This window comes from Hemitrygon akajei, chromosome 4 (assembly GCF_048418815.1).
Source record: "Hemitrygon akajei chromosome 4, sHemAka1.3, whole genome shotgun sequence".
NCBI lineage: Eukaryota > Metazoa > Chordata > Chondrichthyes > Myliobatiformes > Dasyatidae > Hemitrygon > Hemitrygon akajei.
Window position 1 is genome coordinate 121,185,715 of NC_133127.1, and position 24,810 is coordinate 121,210,524.

The 24,810-nt window shown below is 42.0% G+C and overlaps 1 protein-coding gene and 1 long non-coding RNA gene across 2 annotated transcripts; one reads left to right on the top strand and one right to left on the bottom strand.

Annotated features, from left to right (window-relative positions):
* Positions 1-104: 104 nt before the first annotated feature.
* Positions 105-6,536, bottom strand: LOC140726613 (protocadherin-8). Its single transcript, XM_073043208.1, has 4 exons — positions 4,283-6,536; positions 4,061-4,143; positions 3,825-3,961; positions 105-1,118 (listed from the first exon to the last, which is right to left on the bottom strand). The coding sequence occupies exons 1-4, from the start codon at positions 6,470-6,472 to the stop codon at positions 799-801; spliced, it is 2,730 nt and encodes a 909-aa protein (XP_072899309.1). The 5' UTR covers positions 6,473-6,536; the 3' UTR covers positions 105-798.
* LOC140726614 (uncharacterized) lies at positions 4,967-21,644 on the top strand. Its single transcript, XR_012098681.1, has 2 exons — positions 4,967-5,104; positions 21,118-21,644. It is a non-coding gene; the product is annotated as an uncharacterized lncRNA (long non-coding RNA).
* The last annotated feature ends 3,166 nt before the right edge of the window (positions 21,645-24,810 follow it).

A 24,810-nucleotide genomic window follows, 5' to 3' on the forward strand; every position in this document is an offset into this window, starting at 1 on the left:
TTAACTTCAGGAAAGTTCATGACATTTAAGGTCCAGACAGCTACTTGCTGCAGAAATTAATGTACTATCACTATATAGTTTCATAATACATTCACTGCAGTGTATACAAACAGCTCCCAAATTTTATTAACATTTGTATGAATTATTTAAATCTGTACATTCTGCACTAATAACACAAAAAAGTCAAAACATCATTCATTCACTTATATTTCTTTGTTGGATCCATACCAGCATTTATTATTCACTCCTAATTGCCCCCATCCTAAGGAAGTACATAAAAGTCAAACACAATCTTAAAAATTGTATGGGTTATATTAGGCAAGAATTACATATTTCCTTCTCTAAATGTCTTTACTGAACCAGCTGGATTTCACTGACAAACAATCCAGTAGCCTCAGTTACCTTTTCTGAGACTAACATTTAATTCCAAGTTTATTTAATAGACTGAATTTAAATTCCTAGTTGTTATGGGCGATTCAAATCCATGCCTCTGGATTAATGGTTCAGAACTCAGGCTACTAGTCCAGTAATTTAGCAACTACACTCTATACAACAAGGTGGAATTAACAACTATGATCCACACAATAGGCAAATTTAAAAAAATATATATAAAGTAGCATTAACTTACATTTACATTCATTTTTATGTTTTGTATTATTCATTTATACAACAACATGGAATCAATTAGTTTGTATAATTATTATAAAAATAATGTTTATATTATGTATACTATCAATATATTGCACAAATTCAATAATTTTAAAAAAAACTTGTGGAATATGCTCAGTGCTATATTGATCAATGAGATATTAATCTTGAGCTGTGACTGTTTAATCCCACGGAATGAAATTGTGGTACAATAACAGATGTTACAGTTTCTGATTCATTGCAGGTAACCTTCTGATACACACTTTGCAGGCCTGCCGTTTTTGGTAGAAGTGCTTGGTAGTAAGTGTCTTTTCGGAGGTGTTCACGTGGGAGTGAAGTGCTTTTCCCAAAAGTGTTGAGGTGTTCAGCTGTGCCTGTGGATGAATAAGACTTTGGCCCTTGGGAAGATGGATTCCAGCAGCGATCCGAGTGGCCAAGGAGCTTGCATTCACTGGTGCAGGACCGTAAACCTGTTAAGAAGGAAATCAATAGTTTTAATCTTTAATTGGACTGTTAATTATTCTATGCAAGTTACTGAAGGTCACAGAGGTTACAATGCCAATTGCCTCAGGTTTGAACAATAGTAATTAAATTTGTTGTTTGAATATGAATACTTTATTATTATTGTCCTTCAGTAAAGGACCATGTGTATTCAGTAATCCTCCCCAAATCAGAAGAATAAAGGCACTCAAATATTAGTTTGAGAAATGGGATACTCCTGGACATAACAGGCTGCATTTCAGTTATTGAGTGAACAAATAAAGCTCCAAGGGTAGTCATAGCCGAAGGGTGGTAGTGGGGATGAGCTCCCACTGCTAAACAAATGCTCTTCATGGCCTGCGTCTCAAACAGCCTCTGACAACCAAGTCCAACTCCTGTCTTTAATGTGTGGCATAGTTCTGATGCCTGGCGGAGCTGTTCTCACTGACAGGAGAAGGAGCAAAGGCGGACCACTGGCACCTGAAAACCAGTTGATCCGGGCAGATGGGGCTCATTAATCACAGCTGGTAGCTCATCTAGGAGAGGGAAAACTCCGATTTCAAACCTCCTCTGCCTTGCAGCTATCCCTGCTCACGGGAAAGGCTTTGGGAGTAAACCCCGAGGAAAAATCTGGAGTCGGAGTCCCAAAGGTGGCTGGACTGCTGTACCCAGCACTGTCATGGCAACTCCTGCGATGCTGCTGGCACCAAACTGTATCAACTTTTGTCATTCCTTTGGACCTGTCATCATGTGCAACAGACGTATCTCCATATCAACTCTGTCCTGGCTTGCGCCCTGGAGAAGCCACTGCTAGTGACTACCAGAGGCGCAGTACCCATGGTCAACCACGACTGACGGAGGCCATGCAAATAAAGCTGTTCTATTCTGCTTCATCCTACAAACTCACTATCTTATTTTCAAACTTCCCTGAAAAGATGACCAAGTTGTAGTGTAATTCTGATATCTTTATTGTTGTGTCCTGATCTACAAGTAGCAGTACATCTTGAAACCCAGTTCCCAGTCCAACTTCACTAAAATCACACTTTCATATCAGTTCAATAGGATACAATAACTACTGGAAGCTGTCATTGGACGATCCAAGAGATTTGCTTTTCCTTTACTTTCTGATGAAGAATTCAATGCTTTTAACATTTGCATGTTAAAAATAAAATACTGATCAAAAGAAATGCATTGCCTTTCAACTACGCACATGCATCAATATTGTATTGTGTTAATAAACAGCATCCTGAGCAGCAGTGAAAGGTATGTTTCAACAGAATAAAATGCATCATTTGTAAAACATGAAAGCTTTCTGCTTACAAGGAGTCACAAGTACAAGACCTGTTACATTGAAACATGTAGTAAAATCATCAGCTTCCCATTGACTGAGGCCAACAGGGGCAGTTGGCACTGAAGTTTCAGTAAAACTCTGAAGGTCAAATTCTCAATTTGCGTTTCTTCACTTTCCTCTTAAATCTTTTAAAAATTCCTTCCTGCAAGTCAAGGCTAATACACTGGATATCTTGGAATGAGTGCAAAAGATTTGCTGTAATGTTTCTAATGAACAAACACTATTTTAAAGACAAATAACAAATGGGGCACCCAGAGTCATAAAAAAGTACAGCACAGAAACAGGCCCTTCAGCCCATCTAGTCTGTGCCAATCCGTTTAAACAGCCTACTCCTAATGACTTGTACTGGGACCATAGCCATCCATGTACCTATCCAAACTTCTCAAACATTGAAATTGAGCTCGCTCATGCTGGCACCTCATTCCAGTCTCAAGACAGTCAGTGAAGAAGGTTCCCCTCATGTTCCCCTTAAATGTTTAACCTTTCACCCTTAACCCGTAACCTTTAGTTTGTAGTCTCACCTAAGTTCAGTTGAAAAAGCCTGCTTGCATTTTCCTATCTATAACCCCCATAATTTTCCTTATCAATCTCCTCTCAATCTTCTACATTCCAAGGAATAAAGTCTAAATCTATTCAATCTTTCCTTACAATTGAGGTCTTCCAGACCCAGCAACACCCTTGTAAATTTTCTCTGCACTCTTTGAAAGTTATCAAAATTATGAAGAATTTTGACAGTGGAAGAAGTGCTTCCATAAATAGTAATGGAGTACTGGTGCAAGATGCTTCTAAAAAGAACCTGGCTGAACCAATGTAAGACACTCAATGACAGACAAATAGAGAGGCCATCAGAGATAGAAGCAGCAACTTAATGACAGGCATTACTGGAACAGAAGTGGCAGTGAATAAAAACTTAATCCAAAGATAAAGTATAAATTAAACTAGATTGAATTATGATGGAAAGTCAGCATCCTGAAAAAATAGCTTATTTTCCAGTTTCCTGACTACTGAACAACTTGAGCATTTTCTGTTTTTATTTTCAATTTTTAGCATCTGCAGCATTTAAATAAAGGAAATGGACGAATTAAAAAAAAACATGAAATAGTACAGGCCAGATGCACAAAAAGGCTCTTGCAATCAAAAAACACAAATAAGAATTTCGCGTTGAAGGATTAAAATGCAATCTCTAAATACTAGCAATGAAGTTTAAGCAGTTCACTAAGGCTATAATGACGCAGAACAGTAAACAGTGAATTTTAAATTACACGTAGGACCAAGAAGCAATGGTTTCTCAATGATAACTTTTCAAAATTTCATGACGTACAGTGAAAGCTCAAACACAGCTTACCATTTTGCTTCTGACTGGGTGCATTGCTTTTGCTCAGACCGATACCGCTGATATCAGAGTCACTATCATTGAAGTCACTGTCTCCTTTCCCACTGTCTTTTCCGCTGAATCTGTCCTGAGTTTGATTTGCAAGTTCGCTGAAATATCACAAAAACGTTACTTTTTTCCCCTGCAGTTCGAAAGCATGCACCAGTTGTCAAACTACTAAACAAAATCGACTTCCACAAACGACTTACCTTTTACTGAAAGCAAACTGTTTGCCTTGCCAGATTGCGACTGGATGAAGTGTTTGGCCAAACCCAGAGGTGGGAGAGAAGTGCTGGAATTGTTAAAAAAGGGAGAAATTAATTGCTACTGTTAATATTAGCCGACGGATTAAATTAACAGTGTGTTGGGAGTAAGTAACTGACGCTGAGATGTAAATACGGGAAAAACAAAGTTGACAGACTCTGTCTCACCTGCGGCTCGGTGGCTGTGTGACTCCCCACGGTCGGGAACACCTTCACTCCGCCTCCGGCGAGCTCTGGTGCCGTGGCACCTTCATATCGGTCGTCTCCGGGGGCGCCGACCCTCACGGCGAACCTGCCCCTCGGTAGCTGGGCTTCCTCCCACTCGACCGGCTTGCTGACTCTCCCGCATGCCGTGGCGATTAGGACAATAGCCATGAGTAGGGCCGCGCAGCCGCCCGCCAGCACCACGATGACCACTAACGATGTGTCCCAGCTCCGGTTCTCCGGCCGCAGCGGCGCGTTGCCCCCGTCAGCCTCGGCCGCCGCCACCGCGAACTGCAGAGTGGCGGTGGCGGACAGGGCGGGCCAGCCGCTGTCACTGACGGCCACGACAAGCCGCAGGGCCCCGGGCCCGAGCCCGAGCGGCCGGCGGCCCAGCTTGATTTCGCCGCTGCCGCTGTCGATGGTGAAGAGCCCGGCCTGGGCGCCGCTCAGCAGCCGGAAGCTCAGCTTCGCGTTCACCCCTTCGTCGGCGTCCCGGGCCCGCACGCGCGTTGCCAGGTAACCGGCGCCGCCGTCGCGCGGGAGCGTGATGACGCACGACGAGCCGTTGCCCGCCGGCGGGTGCGTGATGACCGGCGCGTTGTCGTTGCGATCGGCCACGGTGAGGAGGACGGTGGCCGAACTGCTGAGCGGCGGGGAACCGCCGTCGGTGGCCTGCAGCAAGAGCTGGGCCTCGGGCAGCGACTCGCGGTCGAAGGAGCGCAGCGCGTAGATGGCGCCGCTGGCCGGGTCTACCGAGGCCAGGGCCGAGCCGGGTCCCAGCAAGCGGTAGGTGACCCGGCCATTGACGGCCAGGTCGGGGTCGCGGGCCACCACGGTGGTCAGGTAGGTGCCGGCCTGGTTGTTCTCCAGCACGGAGACTCGGTGCAGGCGGCGGGAGAAGGCGGGCGCGTTGTCGTTCTCGTCGGTCAGGCGCACGGTGAGGGTGCGCACGGTGCGGCGCGGCTCGGCGCCCAGGTCCTCGGCCAGCAGCGTCAGGTTGTATTGGGCGGCCCGCTCCCGGTCCAGCGGCGCCGCCGTCACCACCATGTGGCTGGAGCCGTAGGCCGGCCGGAGCTCGAAGTGCTCGTGCCCGGAGAGCGAGCAGGAGACGCGGCCGTTGGCCCCCGAGTCCCTGTCCGAGGTGCTGACCAGCGCCACCAGACTGCCCGGCGCCGCCGCCTCGCTGATGTAGGCCAGGCCGCCGCCCGGGGCCAGCGGCGCGATGCCGATCTCGGGCGCGTTGTCGTTGACGTCGAGGACGCGCACGGTGACGGTGCAGCCGGCGGCGGCGCTCGGCGGGACCCCGCGGTCGTGGGCGCGCACCTCCAGCTGGAAGCTCGCCCTGCTCTCTCGGTCCAGCGGCCCGGCCAGGCTCAGCCGGCCCGTCTGCGCGTCGAGGCGGAAGAGGCGGCGGACGGGAGCGGGCAGCTGCGGGCTGAAGCTGTAGACCACCTCGCCGTTGAGGCCCAGGTCGGGGTCGGCGGCCTCCAGCTGGAGCAGCAGCGAGCCGGGCGGCGCGTCTTCCCGCAGCTCCACCGCGAACGAGCTGCGCTCGAAGGCCGGGCCGTTGTCGTTGGAGTCGAGCACCCGGACCCGGAGCAGGGCCGCCCCTGTCCGCGGCGGGTCGCCGCCGTCCTCGGCCTCCAGCTGCAGCACCAACTCGGCCTGGCTCTCGCGGTCCAGCGTCTCGACCAGCACCAGCTCGGCGTGGGCGAGTCCGTCGGCGCCGCGGCGCAGCTCCAGCGCGAAAGGGCGGCTCGGCGACAGCCGGTACTTCTGCAACGAGTTGGCGCCCACGTCGGCGTCGAGAGCCGCCTCCAGCGGGACGCGAGTGCCCGGCGCCGAGCTCTCGCTGATTTCCACCCGCAGCTCCGAGCGCCCGAACTCGGGGGCGTGGTCGTTGATGTCCCGCACTCGCACTTCGACGCGGATCAGCAGGAACTTGTCCCCGGACAGGTTCACCACGTCGAAGAGCAACAGGCACGGCTCGGCCCCCGACTGCTGGCGGCACAGTTGCTCCCGGTCGATGCGGCCCCCGACCGTCAGCTGCCCGTCGCTCTCGCCGACTTCCACCAGAGACCAGTTGGACTTTTGCATCAGGCGGAAGCTGCCCGCCGCTTCCAGCTGCAGGTCTGCCACCAGGTTTCCGATCATAGTGCCGGGCGGCTCCTCCTCGGAGATGGAGTACTTGGCTGTTAAGCCGTCGGCTCTCGGGGTGGTTAAAAGTACTAGGAGGAGGAGGCGGCGGAAAGGGTGTCCAGGGAATGGAACAGTAAATGTATTTTTATCTGTTTCACTGGTCATCATTGGCCCAGCTTATTCTGTCCACTTTTGAACTAGAATCCGTTTGAAAGATCGGGCTTTTCCGTACTGGGTTACCTCGAATGCTCGCTCAAAGCTCAAGTTCTGACTAAACTTGCCTACAAGTCTTGGAATTATTCAAATCCCGTTTCTTTCGGGCCATTTTATTGTTACGTTTATGTAAATTGGATACTTGGCAGCCAATCGTATTTTGCGGGATGGAACAAAGTGTCACAGGCTTGCAGTGCTAAACTTCTGAAGATCAGTCTTGAAGACATTAGAAGCTGGAGAAAAAAGTATTGCTATTAATAATTGTGCCCTTGTCACCCCTCATTAACAGAAGTACACACAGCATTTTGGAATAACTGGTACTTTTTAATAATTCATCAATATATGCAACTATGTACACTTAATAGTGCCTAACTAGTTTGTCAGATAATAAATCATATACTGACCCAAAGTCTGTAACAATGATTTCATACATAATAGTAAACCATATGCACTGTATGTACAACTTGTCTGCAATGTGAAAAGCTACAATTCACTTTAAATATGCAGTACTATTTTCATACGTTAGAGTACTTAATTAGTTGCATGTGTTAAGGTTTTAAATCATATACACTAGTAATATTTCTAGCCATATGGCACCATCCTCACTAATATTTCTAAAGCTGTATGCAGCCCTTACTACTTAACTAAGACCTTTGTTTAATGTCCCATTGTCTGTCACTTCACTTGGAGACAGTTTCTTCAAGATTTTCAATCTTTACTTCTGGTGCTCTGTAGGTTCTCACCATTACATTCTCATTCTCATCTGTGTTCTGGATATGGATGAAATACTTTGTTGGCCATTGAGGCTGAAGTAGATTGTTTGCTATCCCTTTGTTCTTTCTTTCTGTGAACGAATCCAATTTATACCAACAATTTATATCCACCTTTGCAATATCTCAGTTGTACTCCTTTTTCCAACCCACTTCATCTTTCCACTACTGTTGAAATATCTATCGAAGCTTTCTAACAGAAAGCTTTCTACTCCAGTGCTCAAATGGACAATCTATCATTCTCCATAAATTTCAGATTATCCGTTACTCCTTTGCCTGTATTTCTACTTGTAGCAATTAACGTTTGCTTGCTGACTTTTGCTAACCAGCCAATATCTCAAATTTGAGATTTTCATCGAAAAGCTCTTATATGTCACTGAGCATTGACTGGGCACTCAGTGTAAACTTTCACTTAGATCTTGAAGCTCTGCAGAAAGAGACTCCTTGGTCCAACAGATATATGTCATTCATTGTATCCATCTACACTTCCCTCACTTTCCCACATTGGGTACAAAATCTATTCCCTTCCAGGTTGAGCTGCTGCTGGCGTAGCAGACTCTGGTCTGACTGAGCATGCTGTCTGGGAGAGTGTGTGAATGTGAGAAAGGGGTTTGGTTGATTTGGCCTGTAGCATTCTTTTGTTCTATTTTACATCTTGGACGCAGCTGCTTATATAACTTGTGTTTGGTCACCTTACAGGGGCTGCAAAGGAATTTTTTCCAGCCTATCCCTTGTTTTGGGCAGCTTTTTTTTCACCTTTGCATAAGCAATTCGCTAGTGCTAACGGTAATAGAGGCATTTTGCAAGTTTTTCAAAGAAAAAAGTGAACCAATAATTAGAACAGTGGCGAAGTTGTTGTAGGCCTAACAAGGCGGGACTAAAAGTCACTTCATAGTATAGTTTACCAGCAGAGAGAGCGGAGTTTACCAACTTTGGCTTAAGAGACTTCGGTGAGGAGGCACAGTTGAGTAGTGGGTAAAGGTTTATAATGTTAAATAGAAAGTCACCAAACTACAACTAATTAAATAAAGTAAGGAAGATGCAGGATCAGGAGATGTGCTGTAGCTGCATGATGTGCGAGCTAGTGGCACCCGTTGTGACCACATCTGTAGCAAGTGTTGGCTGCTCGAGGAACTCAGGCTCAAAGTTGATGACCTGGAATCTGAGCTTCAAACACTGATGCATCAGGGAGGGGGAGAGTTACCTGGATTCTCTGTTTCAGCAGATAGTCACACCCATTAGATTAGCTGCCTCAAATTCGGTCTGTGGTTAGGGAGAAGAGGTGGTGACTGAGTGAGGTAGGTAGTGGGATCCAAGAGACAGTGCTGGAGTAGCCTCAGCCCTTGAGCTTGTACAGAAGTTCTGAGACTCTTGCTCCCTGTGTGAATGAGAGTGGGGGCTGTAGGATGGATAAGCGTGGCACTGTAGTTCAGGGAGCCACTTAAGAGGAGGGAAGAGAAATGTTGTGATAATAGGGGATAGTATATTCAGGGGAATAGACAGAGTTCCCTGTCCTGAAGGCTGTGTTACCTGCCTGGTGCCTGGGTTCAGGACATTTTATCTGACCTGCAGAGGAATTTGCATTGGGAGGGGAAAGATCCAGTTGTCGTGGTCCATGTGAGTATAAATGACATAAGTAAAACAAGGAAAGAGATTCTACTGAGTATTTGAGCAGCTGGGGACTAAAAAAGCAGGACTAAAAAGGTGGTAATCTTGAGATTACTACTTGAGTCACGTGCAAATTAACACAGGGTAAGAAGATTGGAGAGTTAAATGCGTGGCTCAAGGATTGGTGAGGGAGAAATGGGTTTGAATTCATGGGAAGCTGTTACTAGTATTGGGGAAGGGGGAGCTGTCCATCAGGACCGCCTCCACCTGAACTGTGATGGCTCATGGCTCCTGGTGAATCGCATAACTGGGATTGTGGATAGGGCTTGAAAATAAATAGTAGGGGGGTGTGTTCAACAGATTGGAGAAGGGTGGATAAAGATAAAGTTAAAGGAAATGTTAAGAGAAAAGTAAGGGTGGAACGCAGAAAAGTCACGTGCATAAGAAACAAAGATTACTAGATTTTAAAGGCACAATGAGTGTAAGGGCACTTTTTCTGCATGCCCACAGTATTTGTAACCAGGTCAGTGAACTTGTGGGTCAAGCCAGTATAAAGGGGTATGATTTAGTGGCCTTTACAGAAACATGGTTGCAGGGTGGAGAGGATTGGGAATTAAGTAACAAAGGATATCAGATAATATGAAGGGATAGGGACGAAGGTAAGAGAGGTGGGAGAGTGCTCTTAATTAAGGATGAGATCAGGGTGATAAAGACAATACAAGATCTAAGGAGCAGAATGTTGAATCCATCTGGGTTGAGATCAGGAATAGTAAAGGGAAATATCATTGGTGGGACTTGTCTATAGGCCACCAAATAGTAACATTGCAGTGGCACAAGCAATGAACTAAGAAATATCTGAGGCATGTAAGAATGGAATAGCAGTTATTGTGGGGGACTTTAACTTGCACGTAGATTGGGTGTATCAAGTTGGTCGAGGCAGTCTTGAGAAGGACTTCATAGAATACATCTGTGGTGGCTTTCTTGAACAGCATGTTACTGAACCTACAAAGAAACATGCTATCTTAGATTTGGTCCTGTGCAATGAGACTGGTAAAATTAGCAATCTTGTAGTTAAGGATCCTCTTGGAAAGAGTTATCACAGTATGATTCAGTTTCTCATACAAATGGAGGTGCAATAGTTCGATCTAAAACCAGTGTATTATGCCTAAACAAGAGAGAATACAATGGTATGAGGGAGGAGTTGGATAGCATAGATTGGGAACACAAGCTATATGGTGGGATGGTTAAGGAGTAGTGAAAGACTTTAAAAGAGATTTTTCATGATGCTCAATAAAAGTATATTCCAGTTAACAACAAGGACAGTAAAGGTGGGGCGATCTAGCCATGGATAACTAAGGAAATAAAGGCATCAAACTAAAAATTCGTGCGTACAAAGTCGCCAAGAGTAGTGGGAAACTGGAAGATTGAGAAAACTTTAAAAAGCAATAAAGAATATATTAGAGTTATATATAGATTAACAAAGTTATATTAGACGCTTTGGTAATAAGTTACCAAAATACTCTGGTATTTGATCAGGCCCCAGCAGATTGGAAGAAGGTGAATAATAAACACAAAGTACACTGCAGATGCTGTGTCAAATCAAGATGTACAAAAAAGCTGGATGAACTCAGCAGGTCGGGCAGCATCCGTTGAAAGAAGCAGTCAACGTTTCGGGTCTGTCGATATGTTTCGGATATGTCCATACGTGGCCTCCTCTACTGCTATGATGAGACTAAACTTCGGTTGGAGGAACAACATCTCATATACCGTCTGGGTAGTCTCCAGCCCCTTGGTATGAACATCGAATTCTCCAACTTCTGGTAATTCCCTCCCTCTCCCTTAACCATCCCACCTCTACTCTGTCTCCTCTTCTAGCTGCCTATCACCTCTCATGACTCTGCCTTCTTTTACTACCCAGAGTGCTTTCCCCTTAGATTCCTTCTTCACCTCTCCTGCCTATCCCCTCCCTGCTTCCCCTCCCCTCCCCCTTGATCTTTCCTCTGATTGGTTTTCCACCGTCTCCCCACCTTCTTTATAGGGCCCCTGCCCCCTCCCTCTTTAGTCCTGATGAAGGGTTTCGACCTGAAACATTGATTGCTTCTTTCAACGGATGCTGCCCGATCTGCTGAGTTCATCCAGCTTTTTTGTACGTCTGGAAGAAGGTGAATGTTATGCCACTATTCAAAAAAGAATATAGGCAAAAGGCAGGTAACTATAGGCCAGTTGGTTTAACTTGTGTAGTTGGGAAAATATTTGAAGCTATCATTAAAGAAGAAATAGCAAGGCATCTGGGAAAAAAATGGATCTATCAGGCAGACACAGCATGGATTCAGCAAAGGCATATCTTGTTTGACAAACTTGCTGGAGTTCTTTGAGGATATAACTGCCACAGTGGATGGGGGGAACAGATAGATGTTATTTACTTGGATTTCCAGAAGGTGTTTGATAATGTGCTGCATAAAAGACTTATCCATAAGATAAGGAAGCATAGAGTTATGGGTGATGAATTAGCATGGATAGAGAATTATTTAACTAACTGAAAGCAGAGATTTGGGATATGTCGGTGTTTCTCTGGTTGGCAATCAGTGGCGAGTGGTGTACAACAGGGATCGGTGCTGGGCCCGCATCTGTTCATGATATACATTAACGATCTGGAAGAGGGGACCGTGTAGTGTATCTAAGTTTGCTGATGAGACTAAATTGAGTGGAAAAGCAAATTGTGCAGAGGCTATGGAGAGTCTGCAGAGAGATACAGATAGGTTAAGTGAGTGCGCAAGGGTCTGGCAGATGGAGTACAATGTTGGTAAATGCTAGGTCATCCACTTTTGAAGGAAAAATGGAAGATCAGATTATTATTTAAATGGTAAAAGATTGCAGCATGCTGTTGTGCAGAAGGACTTGGGAATGCTTATGCATGAATTGCAAATGGTCGGTTTGTGGATGCAGCAGGCTATCAAAAAGGCAAATGGAATTTTGACCTTCGTTGCTAGAGGGATTGAATTTAAGAGCAAGGAGGTTATGCTGCAACTGCACCAGCACAGGGTACTGGTGAGGTCGCACCTGAAGCACTGTATGCAGTTCTGATTTCCTTACTTGAGGAAGCATGTACTGGCTTTGGTGAGATGCAGAGGACATTCATCAGGTTAATTCCAGAGATGAGGGGGTTAGGTTATGAGGGGAGATTGAGTCACCTGGGACTGTACTCACTGGAATTCAGAAGAATGATAGGAGATCATTCTATATATAGAAACATAAGATAGAGGCAGGAAAGTTGTTTCCACTGTAGGTGAGACTAGAACTAGGGGACATAGCCTCAAGATTCGGGGAAGTGCTTTTCCCTTAGTGGTGAATCTGTGGAATTTTCTGCCCAATGAAGTTGTGGAGGCTACCTCAGTAAATATATTTAAGGCAAGGTTGGATAGATTTTTGCATAGTAGGGGAATTAAAGGTTATGGGGAAAAGGCAACTAGGTGGTGATGATTACATGGTCAGACCTTATTGAATGGCAGAGCAAGCTCAATGAGCCAGATGGCCTACTCCTCCTCCTATTTCTTATGTTCTTATTCCTTGACAGTTCAAGTATTTGTGTACATGTTTCTGAAATAAAGAGTTTCTGCCTGCATCTCCTCTTTAGACAGATCACTCCAGACTCATATCAACCTGTGAAAAAATTACCTCTCAGATTCCCTCTAAACTTCTTACCTCTCGCTTTTAACCCATGCCCTCTTTCCTTAGACACTTGCATCATGGGAAAATTATTTTTACTATCTACCCTATTTATCTCCCTTGTTTTTATACTGTGGGCCTCTCTGCTTCAGGGGAAACAAAGCATTCCCTATGCAGTATATCCTTATAATCTCACTACTCCATTCCATTGAATCCTACACTTTGTCCAGCACCTTCACATCCCTCCTTTAATGTAGTGACAAGACCTGCACGTAATATTCCAATGTAGACCTACCTATGTTTTTCTTAATTCAATAACTTGGCATCCCAGCACTTATATTCCTTGGCTAATGAAAGCAGGCATCCCCTATGTGTTCTTCACTATTTTATACACCTGTGCTGCCATGTTCAGGGATCTGTATTTAAAGGTCCTTCTGTTCATCAAATCTCACCAGGGCTTTACCATTTACTGTGGCTTCTTGTCCTTGTTTACCTTACCAAAATGCACTATTTGTCAGGATTAAATTCCATTTTCCATTGTTCTGCCTAGTTTTATAACTGATCTATTTCATACTTTACGCTTAAACAATCCCTCACTATCTATAACACCACCATTAAATATTCCTGTTCAGGACTACTACAGCTGAAATTTACAATCACAGTCATAGGTACTTCAGTAAGCAGCATCATTCTAAGACATTTAAAAATATCTATACTCAAAATCGACATACTTCAGATGGCAGACTCTGGTTGTGAGTGTATGGAAGCGGGGCAACATGCTGGTCTGCAGGTACAATTGAAAAACAGAGGCCTTAGAGTTCCACTCCCAACTATCCTGCTGGCAAATGTACAGTTTCTGAGAAATAAAACTGAAGACCTGAGTGCAAGATTCCTGTGCCAGAGTAACATCAGGGAGTGCTGTGTACTCCACTTCATGGAAACATGGCTAACACCTACAATTTGAGATGCAGCGCTGCAGCCTGATAGCTTCACCATTCTCCGCAAAGACAGGACTGCTCAGCCTTAAAGGCAGAAGAGATGGAGTATGCTTTATGACTGACTCATTGTGTTGCATAAACATGGCGATTCTGTCTTTGTCCTGCTCATCTGACCTGGAACATTTAGCAGTCAAATGTTGTCCATTTTATCTGCCAAGGGAGTTTTCCACCATCATCCTTTTAGCGTTGTGCATTCCATCTCAGGCCAAGGTCAGGGAGGCTCTGGAGAAGTTGAGCAACATAATCAGCATGCACAAAATAGCATACCCTGATGCCTTTACCTATCATTGTGGAAGATTTCAACCACACTAGCTTGAAGAAGTCTCTGAACAAGGACCACCAACATATCATCTGGGGAACCAGAGGAGCTAACACACTAGACCACTGTTATACTGTTGTCCCATGCCTAGACTTCGGAAAGTACAACCACCTGGCTGTACTTCTACTCCCAGAATATAGGTAGAGACCAATGGCCACATTACCATTGGTGAGGACCAAGAAGGTATGGTCAAGGGAAATGAAGAAATTGATTGTGGACTTCAGGAAGGGGAAGTAGAGGGATTATAAGGTAGTCCTCATGGAGTTGAAATGGTGAGCAGTTTCATGTTTCTGGGTGTTAACATATCTGAAGGTCTATCCCGGTCCCAGCATATTGATGCAATTACAACAAAGGCATGACAGCAGCTATATTTCATTAGGAGTTTGAGGAGAATTTGTATGTCACCAAAGATAATTGGTGATTTCTATAAATGTACCATGGAGAGCATTCTAACTGGTTGCATCACTGTTATGGAAGGGCCACCGCAAAAGATCAGAAATATCTGCAAAAAGTTGTAAACTCAGCCAGCTTCGTCATGGGCACCAGTCTCCCCAGCATCAAGAATACCTTCAAAAGGCAATGCCTAAAAAAGGTGGCATCTATCATTAAGGACCCCCATCACTCGGACATGCCCTCTTCTCATTGCTACAATCAAGCAGGAGATACAGGAGCCTGAAGACACACACTCAATGCTTCAGGAACAGCTTCTTCCCCTCTGCCATCAGATCTCTAAATTGACAATCAACCCATGAACACTACCTCAGTACTTTTTCCTCTCTTTTTGCACAACTTATTTAACATAGTTCTTTAAGGTTGTCATAGCTAGAAGATGCAGTGGGAATAAGCTCTTGCTACCTATTAAACCCTCCAAATATTGCACATCTTAAATAGCTTCTGGCAACCGTGTTCAGCTCCTGGTTTTCATATGTGGATTAACTACTAAGCCCAGCAGAACTGTTTCTACTGAGAGGAGGGGCAAATGTGACACCTTAAAACCAGTTGCTTCAGGCATATGGGCCTTGTCAGCCATGGTTGACAGTTCATCTAGGAGAAGCAAAACTGATCTCAAATCTCCACTGCCTCTCTCATGGGGAGGACTCCGGGAATGAACCCTGAGGAAAAGTCTGGAGCTAGAGTCCTTCAGGCAGACCTACTTTGAGTTCAACGCTGACTGGCAACACCTGTGACGCTGCTGGTGCCAAGCTTTGAATTGTTCAGCTGCATGGAGAGAGAGCCTGCTGCATGGGCAACAGCTTGCTCTCCATATTGTACTGCCCTAGCTTGTGTATCGTAGAGAGCTTCAATGCATTATTTAAGGTCAGCCCTGACTAATGGAGGTCCTAATATATGCCTATAGTAATTTATAGTTTTTATTTTAATGTATCTCTGCTGCAAAACAACATATTTCACTGCATGAGCATTTGATTCTGAAACTTACCGTAACTGATACATTCAAGTTCAAATTATTCATGTATAAGACAAACATCAAGTATCCTAGCACCAGTCCTAATGGTACCACAAATCACAGAATTCTGCTCAGGAAAGCTGCAGTAATGATCTTGAGCTCTTGTCATTTAGAGTAGATTCACAGTGCAGTGTGGTCAATAACTATACAAGGAAATAAGGATAAAGTTTATTTCCCATTAACACATTGGTTACTATTTTATGGATTTAAACAGGCATTTCTGAAACCACTGATGTAACTCATTTGTTAAATTGCTTCTCTGGTGCCCAATGAAGGAGGTAAGAATGGAATTCTAAGAGCCAAGAGTTAAAACTAGAGCAGGGTGTTTGAGGATTACTCTCGTTGTCATAGGCCACAGATTTATAATGGCAACAGGAAAAGGCAACTTGGTAGTACATGGTTGGGAATGTAAATGGAAGATAGGACTTCAGATTACATGGACAGGAGGTACTTATAAACTGGAGTAACTCAGTAAAGCAAACCTGAGTAAACCATCAAGAGGAGAAGAGAAGTCCCACAATGACAGTAGAGAGCAGCAATTTTAGAATAAAAGAATGGTTCAGTTTCAGGCAGCAGACGTGAGAGTTGATAAGTGTGGTAAAATAATGAAGGAACAAAGCTGCAGGCTAATTTTAGAAAGATATTAAAACAATAAAGTAATATTGATGGAATTTCAGTTTATGGAAGGTTTGATCAAGAACAGCATATAATTCCAAAAAGGTCTACCAGAGGCTTTGCTGTATCAACAAGGAAGGACCAATGCTGAATCAAGTTTTGAATACTGAAATGTGGGGGTGTTTCACCAGAAGATCCTGTGGGAAACAATTAATATTAATAAATTTAGAGTGATTATGAAAAAGAGCTCAAAGCAATGAAGATGTTCATCTTGTAAATGGCTGATCTTAAAGGGTTGGAAAGGGATCTGACCCAGATGAATTGGAAATAAAGATTGGCAGGTAAAGTAGTAAATGAGCCATTGTGGTAGCTAAAGAGGGAAATGGTAGGCTACATAATTTCCTGTGGGATAATGAAATACTAAAAGGAGGCAATGATAAATGTCAGGTTTATAATTGCAGTCAAAAATGGAGAGTTCCAATTGTGTTTTAAATGTTAAAAAAATACAATGGTTTAATTCAGAAAAAAATGTGTTGTAAGAGGACCAGAAGCCATAGATAGATATTTTAGATAAATGACTAAAGTTCCAGAGGGCAAAAAAATACAATTTTTATGCATTGAGTTATAATGATAAGCAATATGTTGCATGAGCAGGTAATGGAGCAGATATCGAATGGTGTAAGGTGTGGGAAACAAGTAAGGAAGTTATGGAACCTATGACAATTAAAGAGGTGGAAGTACTGGCGCTTTTAAGAAATTTAAAAGTGGATAAATCTCCGGGTCCTGACCGGATATTCCCCAGGACCTTGAGGGAAGTTTGTGTAGAGATAGCAGGAGCTCTGACGGAGATCTTTCAGATGTCATTAGAAACAGGGATTGTGCCGGAGGATTGGCGTATTGCTCATGTGGTTCCATTGTTTAAAAAGGGTTCTAGAAGTAAGCCTGGCAATTATAGACCTGTCAGTTTGACATCAGTGGTGGGTAAATTAATGGAAAGTATTCTTAGAGATAGTATTTATAATTATCTGGATAGACAGGATCTGATTAGGAGTAGCCAGCATGGATTTGTGCGTGGAAGGTCATGTTTGACAAACCTTATTGAATTTTTTGAAGTAGTTACGAGGAATGTTGACGAGGGTAAGGCAGTGGATGTAGTCTATATGGACTTCAGCAAGGCCTTTGACAAAGTTCCACATGGAAGGTTAGTTAAGAAGGTTCAGTCGTTAGGTATTAGTGCTGGAGTAATAAAATGGATTCAACAGTGGCTAGATGGGAGATGCCAGAGAGTAGTGGTGGATAATTGTTTATCGGGATGGAGGCCGGTGACTAGCGGGGTGCCTCAGGGATCTGTTTTGGGCCCAATGTTGTTTGTAATATACATAAATGATCTGGATGATGGGGTGGTAAATTGGATTAGTAAGTATGCTGATGATACTAAGGTAGGAGGTGTTGTGGATAATGAGGTGGGTTTTCAAAGCTTGCAGGGAGATTTATGCCGGTTAGAAGAATGGGCTGAACGTTGGCAGATGGAGTTTAATGCTGAGAAGTGTGAGGTTCTACATTTTGGCAGGAATAATCCAAATAGAACATACAGGGTAAATGGTAGGGCATTGAGGAATGCAGTGGAACAGAGAGATCTAGGAATAACAGTGCATAGTTCCCTGAAGGTGGAGTCTCATGTAGATAGGGTGGTGAAGAAGGCTTTTGGAACGCTGGCCTTTATAAATCAGAGCATTGAGTACAGAAGTTGGGATGTAATGTTAAAATTGTACAAGGCATTGGTAAGGCCAAATTTGGAATATTGTGTACAGTTCTGGTCACCGAATTATAGGAAAGATATCAATAAATTAGAGAGAGTGCAGAGACGATTTACTAGGATGTTACCAGGGTTTCAGCACTTAAGTTACAGAGAAAGGTTGAACAAGTTAGGTCTCTATTCATTGGAGCGTAGAAGGTTGAGGGGGGATTTGATCGAGGTATTTAAAATGTTGAGAGGGATAGATAGAGTTGACGTGAATAGGCTGTTTCCATTGAGAGTAGGGGAGATTCAAACGAGAGGACATGATTTGAGAGTTAGGGGGCAAAAGTTTAAGGGAAACACGAGGGGGTATTTCTTTACTCAGAGAGTGATAGCTGTGTGGAATGAGCTTCCTGTAGAAGTAGTAGAGGCCAGATCAGTTGTGTCATTTAAGGTAAAATTGGATAGGTATATGGATAGGAAAGGAGTGGAGGGTTATGGGCTGAGTGCGGGTAGGTGGGACTAGGTGAGATTAAGAGTTCGGCACGGACTAGGAGGGCCGGAATGGCCTGTTTCCGTGCTGTGATTGTTATATGGTTATATGGTTATACAGGAGCAGAAAGGGAATTGGATATGCATTTGAAAAAGACAAAAGTTGAAGAAAATTGCTTGAAGGTGGGATTGATTGGAGAATCCATTAGAGTTTACATAATCACCATGTGGTACATGGCATCCTCCTGTGCTGTATGATGCCAATTCACAGCTTTCAATCAATTTACAAATATTCACTTATTTTTATTACATTACTTAGTTTTATTACATTAATTTTATTAAAATTATTAAACCATATATACTCTTATATGTAACAAATTTAACACAAGAGTGCCAAATAATTTGTAAAGGGCAGCTTATAACTTGTAACTTATTCTTTTAATATCAGAAGTAACTTGCATTTAACTATATAGATCCTACAATATTCCAAAATGTCCCAGGGAAAATGTAATTGATGCTAGAATCCTATCACAGGTAAACACTTTACCACAAGGGACTGCATAAGAAGGAATAAACAATGTAAGAAATTAGATCACTGCAAGGAACTTCAGAGGATTAAATTAATTTAGGAATTCATGGATAGTGATGACTAAAACTAGCAAACAAGAACAACACATAATTGAAGAGAATAGTGGAATATTGGCCTTTATTGTAAGAGGCTGGAAGACAGAAGGATAAACATAGAGAGCATTGGTTTACATTCTTGATACCAGTTTTAGGAGCAATTCTCAGTTGTAGAATGCAGGTTCACCAAAACTATATTATAATTTTACAAAGGGCTTAAACTATAGAGAAAGGAGCAGAGTTTCTTCAGGTTGTGTGTTCCTGGAAGTTCAGTGAAGTTAAACAGTAATTGAAAAGCAAAACAGAAGTGTGATGCTGGAGATCTGACAGAAAACACCATCAACATCCAGAACCTCTGCTTCATGATACTAATGAAATATTTATCAAATGCTTAATCAGATTTAAATATAACTATTTCAGTACTTCCCCTTCCACTACCTAGTGCATTCCATAAATTAAATTCATCCAAAACTGCTAATAATAACCTTACTTTTGATGAGTTTGTTCACTTATCAACCCTGTAATCACTAGGCTCATATACAATGTTTTATAACCAAACTTCTAGTAACCAGACTTCTAATCTGTTTGAATTTTATCTCAGTTTTGCTTTTCAAACAGTCCCCACTTTTTCTTTTGCAAATTGTGCTGCTGCCAACAGGTCTACGGCTGCCTGAGACTTTTTGCTCCAATTCTAGCCTCTTTATCCATGGTTCAGAATCAGATCTATTATCACTGACATATGTCACGAAAATTGTTTTGCTGCAGCAGTACAGTGCACATCTTAAAAAGTACAAAAACAAGTATGTAAAATCTGACTAACAAGGTAGTTATAGACCTGGATTATAAACATGGGTTCATAGACCTGGAAATCTGATAGCAGAAAGGAAGAAGCTGTTCCTAAATTTTTGATATGGATCTTCTTGTACCTTGCACCTGATGGTAGTAAGAAGAGGGTGAGTCTTGATAGCCATTTTTCTACTATAAAGAGTTGCATCTTCAGACGCCTTAGCCCTCAACTCTGGAATTACTTGCCAAGATCTTGGCATATTCATACTTTCTCCTGCTTTAAGATACTCCTGAAAATCCACCTCTATTATTTTCTTATCTAATAAATTAGATGGGTTGGTGTTAAATTTTATTTGATAGCAGTCCTGTGAGTCATCTTAGGATATTTTCTATTTTGAAGGCATTTAAATTGCATATTACTGTTACTGATATAAAAAACATGTTTCCCTTTTTAACCATTAGTGTATATACCTCAGTTTAGGTGCCAAACTCTAACTTCCCGAAAAAAAAGCTGAACCACAAACACTAATTTACATAATCCTGGTTTCACATTGAAACAGCAGACCATATCCATTTATGTTCATAACTCCAGATACACATATTTTAAAGCTGCTATCCAATAACATAATGTACGAAATGGTTTCACGAGTTAAAGCAGTGCATGCATTTTATTTACTAATGCGTGAGCTCCACATGTTCATTTTCGTGATTAAAACCATGATGAATTAACCTAATTGAAAAATATTTATTTTAAACAAACACATCCTTAGCAAACTTTGGGTTTATTTTTATGTATGCTGATTTAGGTTGTGTGAGAAAAGTGGACTTATCCTTAAATACTTCTTTGTGGTTTTTTGGTTTCTGTATCTATATCACTTTTCTGGGCGAGCTCTTTGCCTGTACAGAAAATAGTGGCAGGTGAAGAACAACCGCTTCCAATAGGATTTAGTTTAAGCACTAGCAGATTTAGCGTGGTTTCAATGGTCAGATTAGTTCAATCGCTTATGAAAGTCTCGTTAGCAGTACGCGTAGAAAAGCTCGACAGGGCACCCTATTTGTGGCATCAATGCTTGTTTTATTTCAATGCAGCAAACCAAAAGGATACTCGACAATTTCCACAGAGGACCCGCGCTAAGTTTAATACAATGAGCAATCGCCACATGTATCCATTCTGCTTTTCTATGCGGACACAATTAACTGCCATAACTCTTTGACTAAACGATGATGTGGGCTGCATTGAATACAATTGCATTGGGTATTAAAATACATTTAGTGATCCACCCCAGCGATATGCATGATACGCCTATCTCGGGATTTTATTTCCCATCTTTCGTGCACGCTAACACTTGGCTCTTTTTTTATATAGAGACAAAACATCAGTAGGCGGTTCGGATCGTTCAACTCGGGGGAATGAAACCATCTGCCGTAAGAGCTAAAGAATTAGGAAACAGGTCGCGTGATAGTATTTGTGTTGCCCCTGTACTTTGAGTTCCATTCAGCGGCTCGGAATGCTTCACATCTCGGTATCTCCGAGGTATTGAATGTATCTTTTACAAATGTAATTATTTCAGTTTGTCCAAAACATAAATTGTCTCTGTACTTAAGCTATATTGCTCTCGAAAAGCACAATCTCTATCCTTTGGATATATTATTAGTGTGTTAAATACTTTAATATAAAGTTTGTTCATCATTTGTAAATATTCACGTACAATTTGGGTTAATAGGAAAAATAAAGTCTAGCCACTGGTGCAAACAATATCATTTGGCAATATAATCAATAGAGTTTACTGTATAATGTTATTCAAAACAAGGATGGGAGAATAAAAACGGTGGACTTAACTAATCTTTACCTGAAATATAAAATAAATGGAACATATCCTCGCAGTGGTTAAATATTTTGCAGATGCGTGAACTTCTATAACGTTTTTATTGTAAAGTTTAAAGTGTTTTGAGTACGTTCTAAATTGCGCTTAAAATAATGAACTGGAGTGAGGCCACGCGAATGGAACGAGACTGAATTGTTGGAAATGGTTTGAGTTTCCCAGGGATGGATCAAGGATTATATAGTCGGGAATGTGAAAAGCACCCTCACTACCCGAATCCCTGCAGAGAAAACTTTTGCCAATCACTTGTCCAATGAACAAAGGGAGATTTAATCGTTTCGTTAACATACCAAAAGAGAGCGGAGCCATCTCAAAGGCTCATTTTCCAAGTAACTTGGCAGACAACAGCCTAGTGATCACCAGAGCAAACACGGATATAATGGACTATTTCTTTAAGGAAAGCAACTGCTCGGTGCCAAAAAGTTGGATTTCGTCGGAGTGTGTCTAATGCAGTATTGTGTAAAACGCGTGTAGACTTGAAATAAAATCACGTGACAGACGGCCGCTGATTTAAAGAGAATTTAGCAGTCTGAAATTGCAGGTCGACCTGACAAAATATAATTACTGATAGAAAGCAAACTTTAAAAAAAACTCCAAATTGTTAAACTAATCGGTTTATTTCTCACCCTTAGCAGTTTATTTAAATCAGCATGTTTTTGACCAAGGCAAACCAACATGTACAGCCGAAATTCTAGGCAACGGAGATTATTTATAAACAATCTAGTATATCTATAATTGGGGTTCTGCGAGGCCTTTTGTGTTTGTTAACTTGCGTAAACCTTCCGGTACAGTAAGCAGGTTATCTGCCGATCATCTGTCACTATTTTAACTCCAGAATAAGTCACTTTCTATTAGTTATTTTATGGTTTCAAAATATAGATATTGAAAATTGTACTACAGTTCGTGGTCGGATAAATCGTGTGGATTTGTGCGATAGTGATCTGGAATTTATTTCATTGATTGCTTTAAAACATTGCCAAGGGACCGAAAATGCCAGTGTTTGTATAATTTTCCTCGTTGTCTCCGCTCTAGCAATTCATGCATGTACTAATAGAAAGCAAACTTTCCTTGGGTTTAAATGTACGCATTACAGAACATTATTTTCACCTTCCAAAGGTCACATGGAAAACACGTTTAAAATTATTTACTATATCATAAATTTCACTCAAATTCCATGAAATGTTATTTTTAGTACAAAACTATTCCACATTATCTGCTAATCACCCGTCTCTTTATTTAATTGACCAGACTGGAGTGTAGACTTATGTCTGAAATATAATACCACCTCCTGACAGTTTTTTTTATCAGCGGTCAGTGTGGCTGCTAATGAAACAAAAGAGCCACAGCTTAAAGTCCAGCACTTCAAACTAAAGCGTAATGTACATTTCTGATATACAGTCATAAGGACTGTAGTTACATACATCACTGACATTTATTGTATTAAATTTAAGAATAGATTTATAAGTATTTTCTAAATCAACTTGATCTGATGGCTTGCCTAACCAGGACTGTAACATACTGATCCAAATCGTTGTAACCCCTCAAGCGCAAAGCGAACAAAAGGTGTGTACGTGTGAAAGGAACTGGTGATGACAGAGGTGCTGAACAGCGGCTGATGGGCACATTCAGGATCCAAGAAAAGCGTCTTAAATCCTCCTTAAATCGGCATTGAAAAGTCATTAGAAATCTGGCAGGAGTCTCTGCACAGATTGGCAAGAAGTGGAACAAAGCACCAGCTTCTTCACATGATGGGAAAGTAAAGAAGTGAAACAATTTCAGATGTCTTTTTAAACCTACATCCCATGTAAAAAAAAGACCATAGCAGACAACGCTAATAGAAACTGCCATTATTTTAGCATCTGATGCATTTAATACTGACAAACGTTGCAAAACAATTATTTTAATATTTAACTCGTGGGATAATGTGTGGGGCAGAGTGTGGGGTTATTGTTCCATATGGCATACGTATAACAAAAAGTAAAAGAAAAGGAAGCAACAAAAATCCACTCTGCAAAAACAATCTTATTAAGGGATAAAGCATACGTTTAAAATCAATTCATTAGTATAGTTTAATATGTAATATAAAGGAATTGAGTACACCAAAATAATTATAGTGTATTTAATAATTACTTAATTCCGTTGCAAAGCATTCAGGCTGGACCGTTAAATTCCTTACAATTTATCAGCTATAACATTGCCCTTGCACGTCAGAGAATGTTCCAAAGCTAAGTTTTTTCCCCGTATGAGTCAGTCTGGAATCTTCAGCAGTTACCTAGAGAGAAAAAAATAAGCTGCATCAATAATGACCACAATTAGGATTCACACAACTTGGTTAAAAATTCACTGGCAGCTGGTACTCACTTTAGTAGGATATTTACTAAATACGAAAAAAGAACACAGACTGGCCAAAATGAGACAAGGGATGAGTAGAGAGGAACAAATATAATGTTCCACGTCGAAGACCTGACGTCTGAAATCAAAACTGATGGGAGATAAGTGATCCAAAACTTTACTGTGTCATCTGGATGTGCTTCAATCAGTGGGAAGATAAATTTTCTATTTTTTGTATTTTTTCTTATTGGCCTGTTTTTCCCTAGTGAAGCTGCACAGCTGCTGGATGTTCAGAAGTAGTTTGTCTAACTTTTGGTTAATTATGCTCTGATAAAATGCACAGTGCAATTGAAACTTTATAAAATTTGTTTCAAACAGAGAGTTTTAACTTCAGGGGTTTATCCCAGTTCATGAGCATTACAACTATTTGAGAAATGAAGTTACAGATTTTACTTTGTAAAGTGTAAATACAAATTGTCACTTAATAATTTTTCAAAATATGGGATTCCTTGTGTTCACATGTAAACACAAGTTCAAATCATCACTCCTGCCTTGCTACATAAACTTTTCTCTGCATTTTTCTTGACTTGTTAAAATCATATGTATGTTGTTGCCACAAAAGAACAATTCTTCCCTATTTATCATTCTTTTACTATTAATGATAGACTTATTTGGAGCTTAAAGCATATACCAATTTTGAGCAAATGTATTTAACTAAATAAATAAGAAGACACAAATGATCATTTGGTAGATCAAGGATCAACTTTGTTCACCATATACATTTTTATGTGTTAGGAATTTTCTGTGGAGTGTTGGCATAGCATTCAACAATAAACAACATTCAA

Excerpts from the sequence above, each read along its gene's own strand:
- LOC140726613 (XM_073043208.1), bottom strand. The coding sequence starts at position 6,472 with ATGATCGGAAACCTGGTGGCAGACCTGCAGCTGGAAGCGGCGGGCAGC. Across the intron at positions 4,144-4,282 it reads ACACAGCCACCGAGCCGCAG|CACTTCTCTCCCACCTCTGG; the intron begins GTGAGACAGAGT and ends TAACAATTCCAG. Across the intron at positions 3,962-4,060 it reads CAGTTTGCTTTCAGTAAAAG|CGAACTTGCAAATCAAACTC; the intron begins GTAAGTCGTTTG and ends GTGATATTTCAG.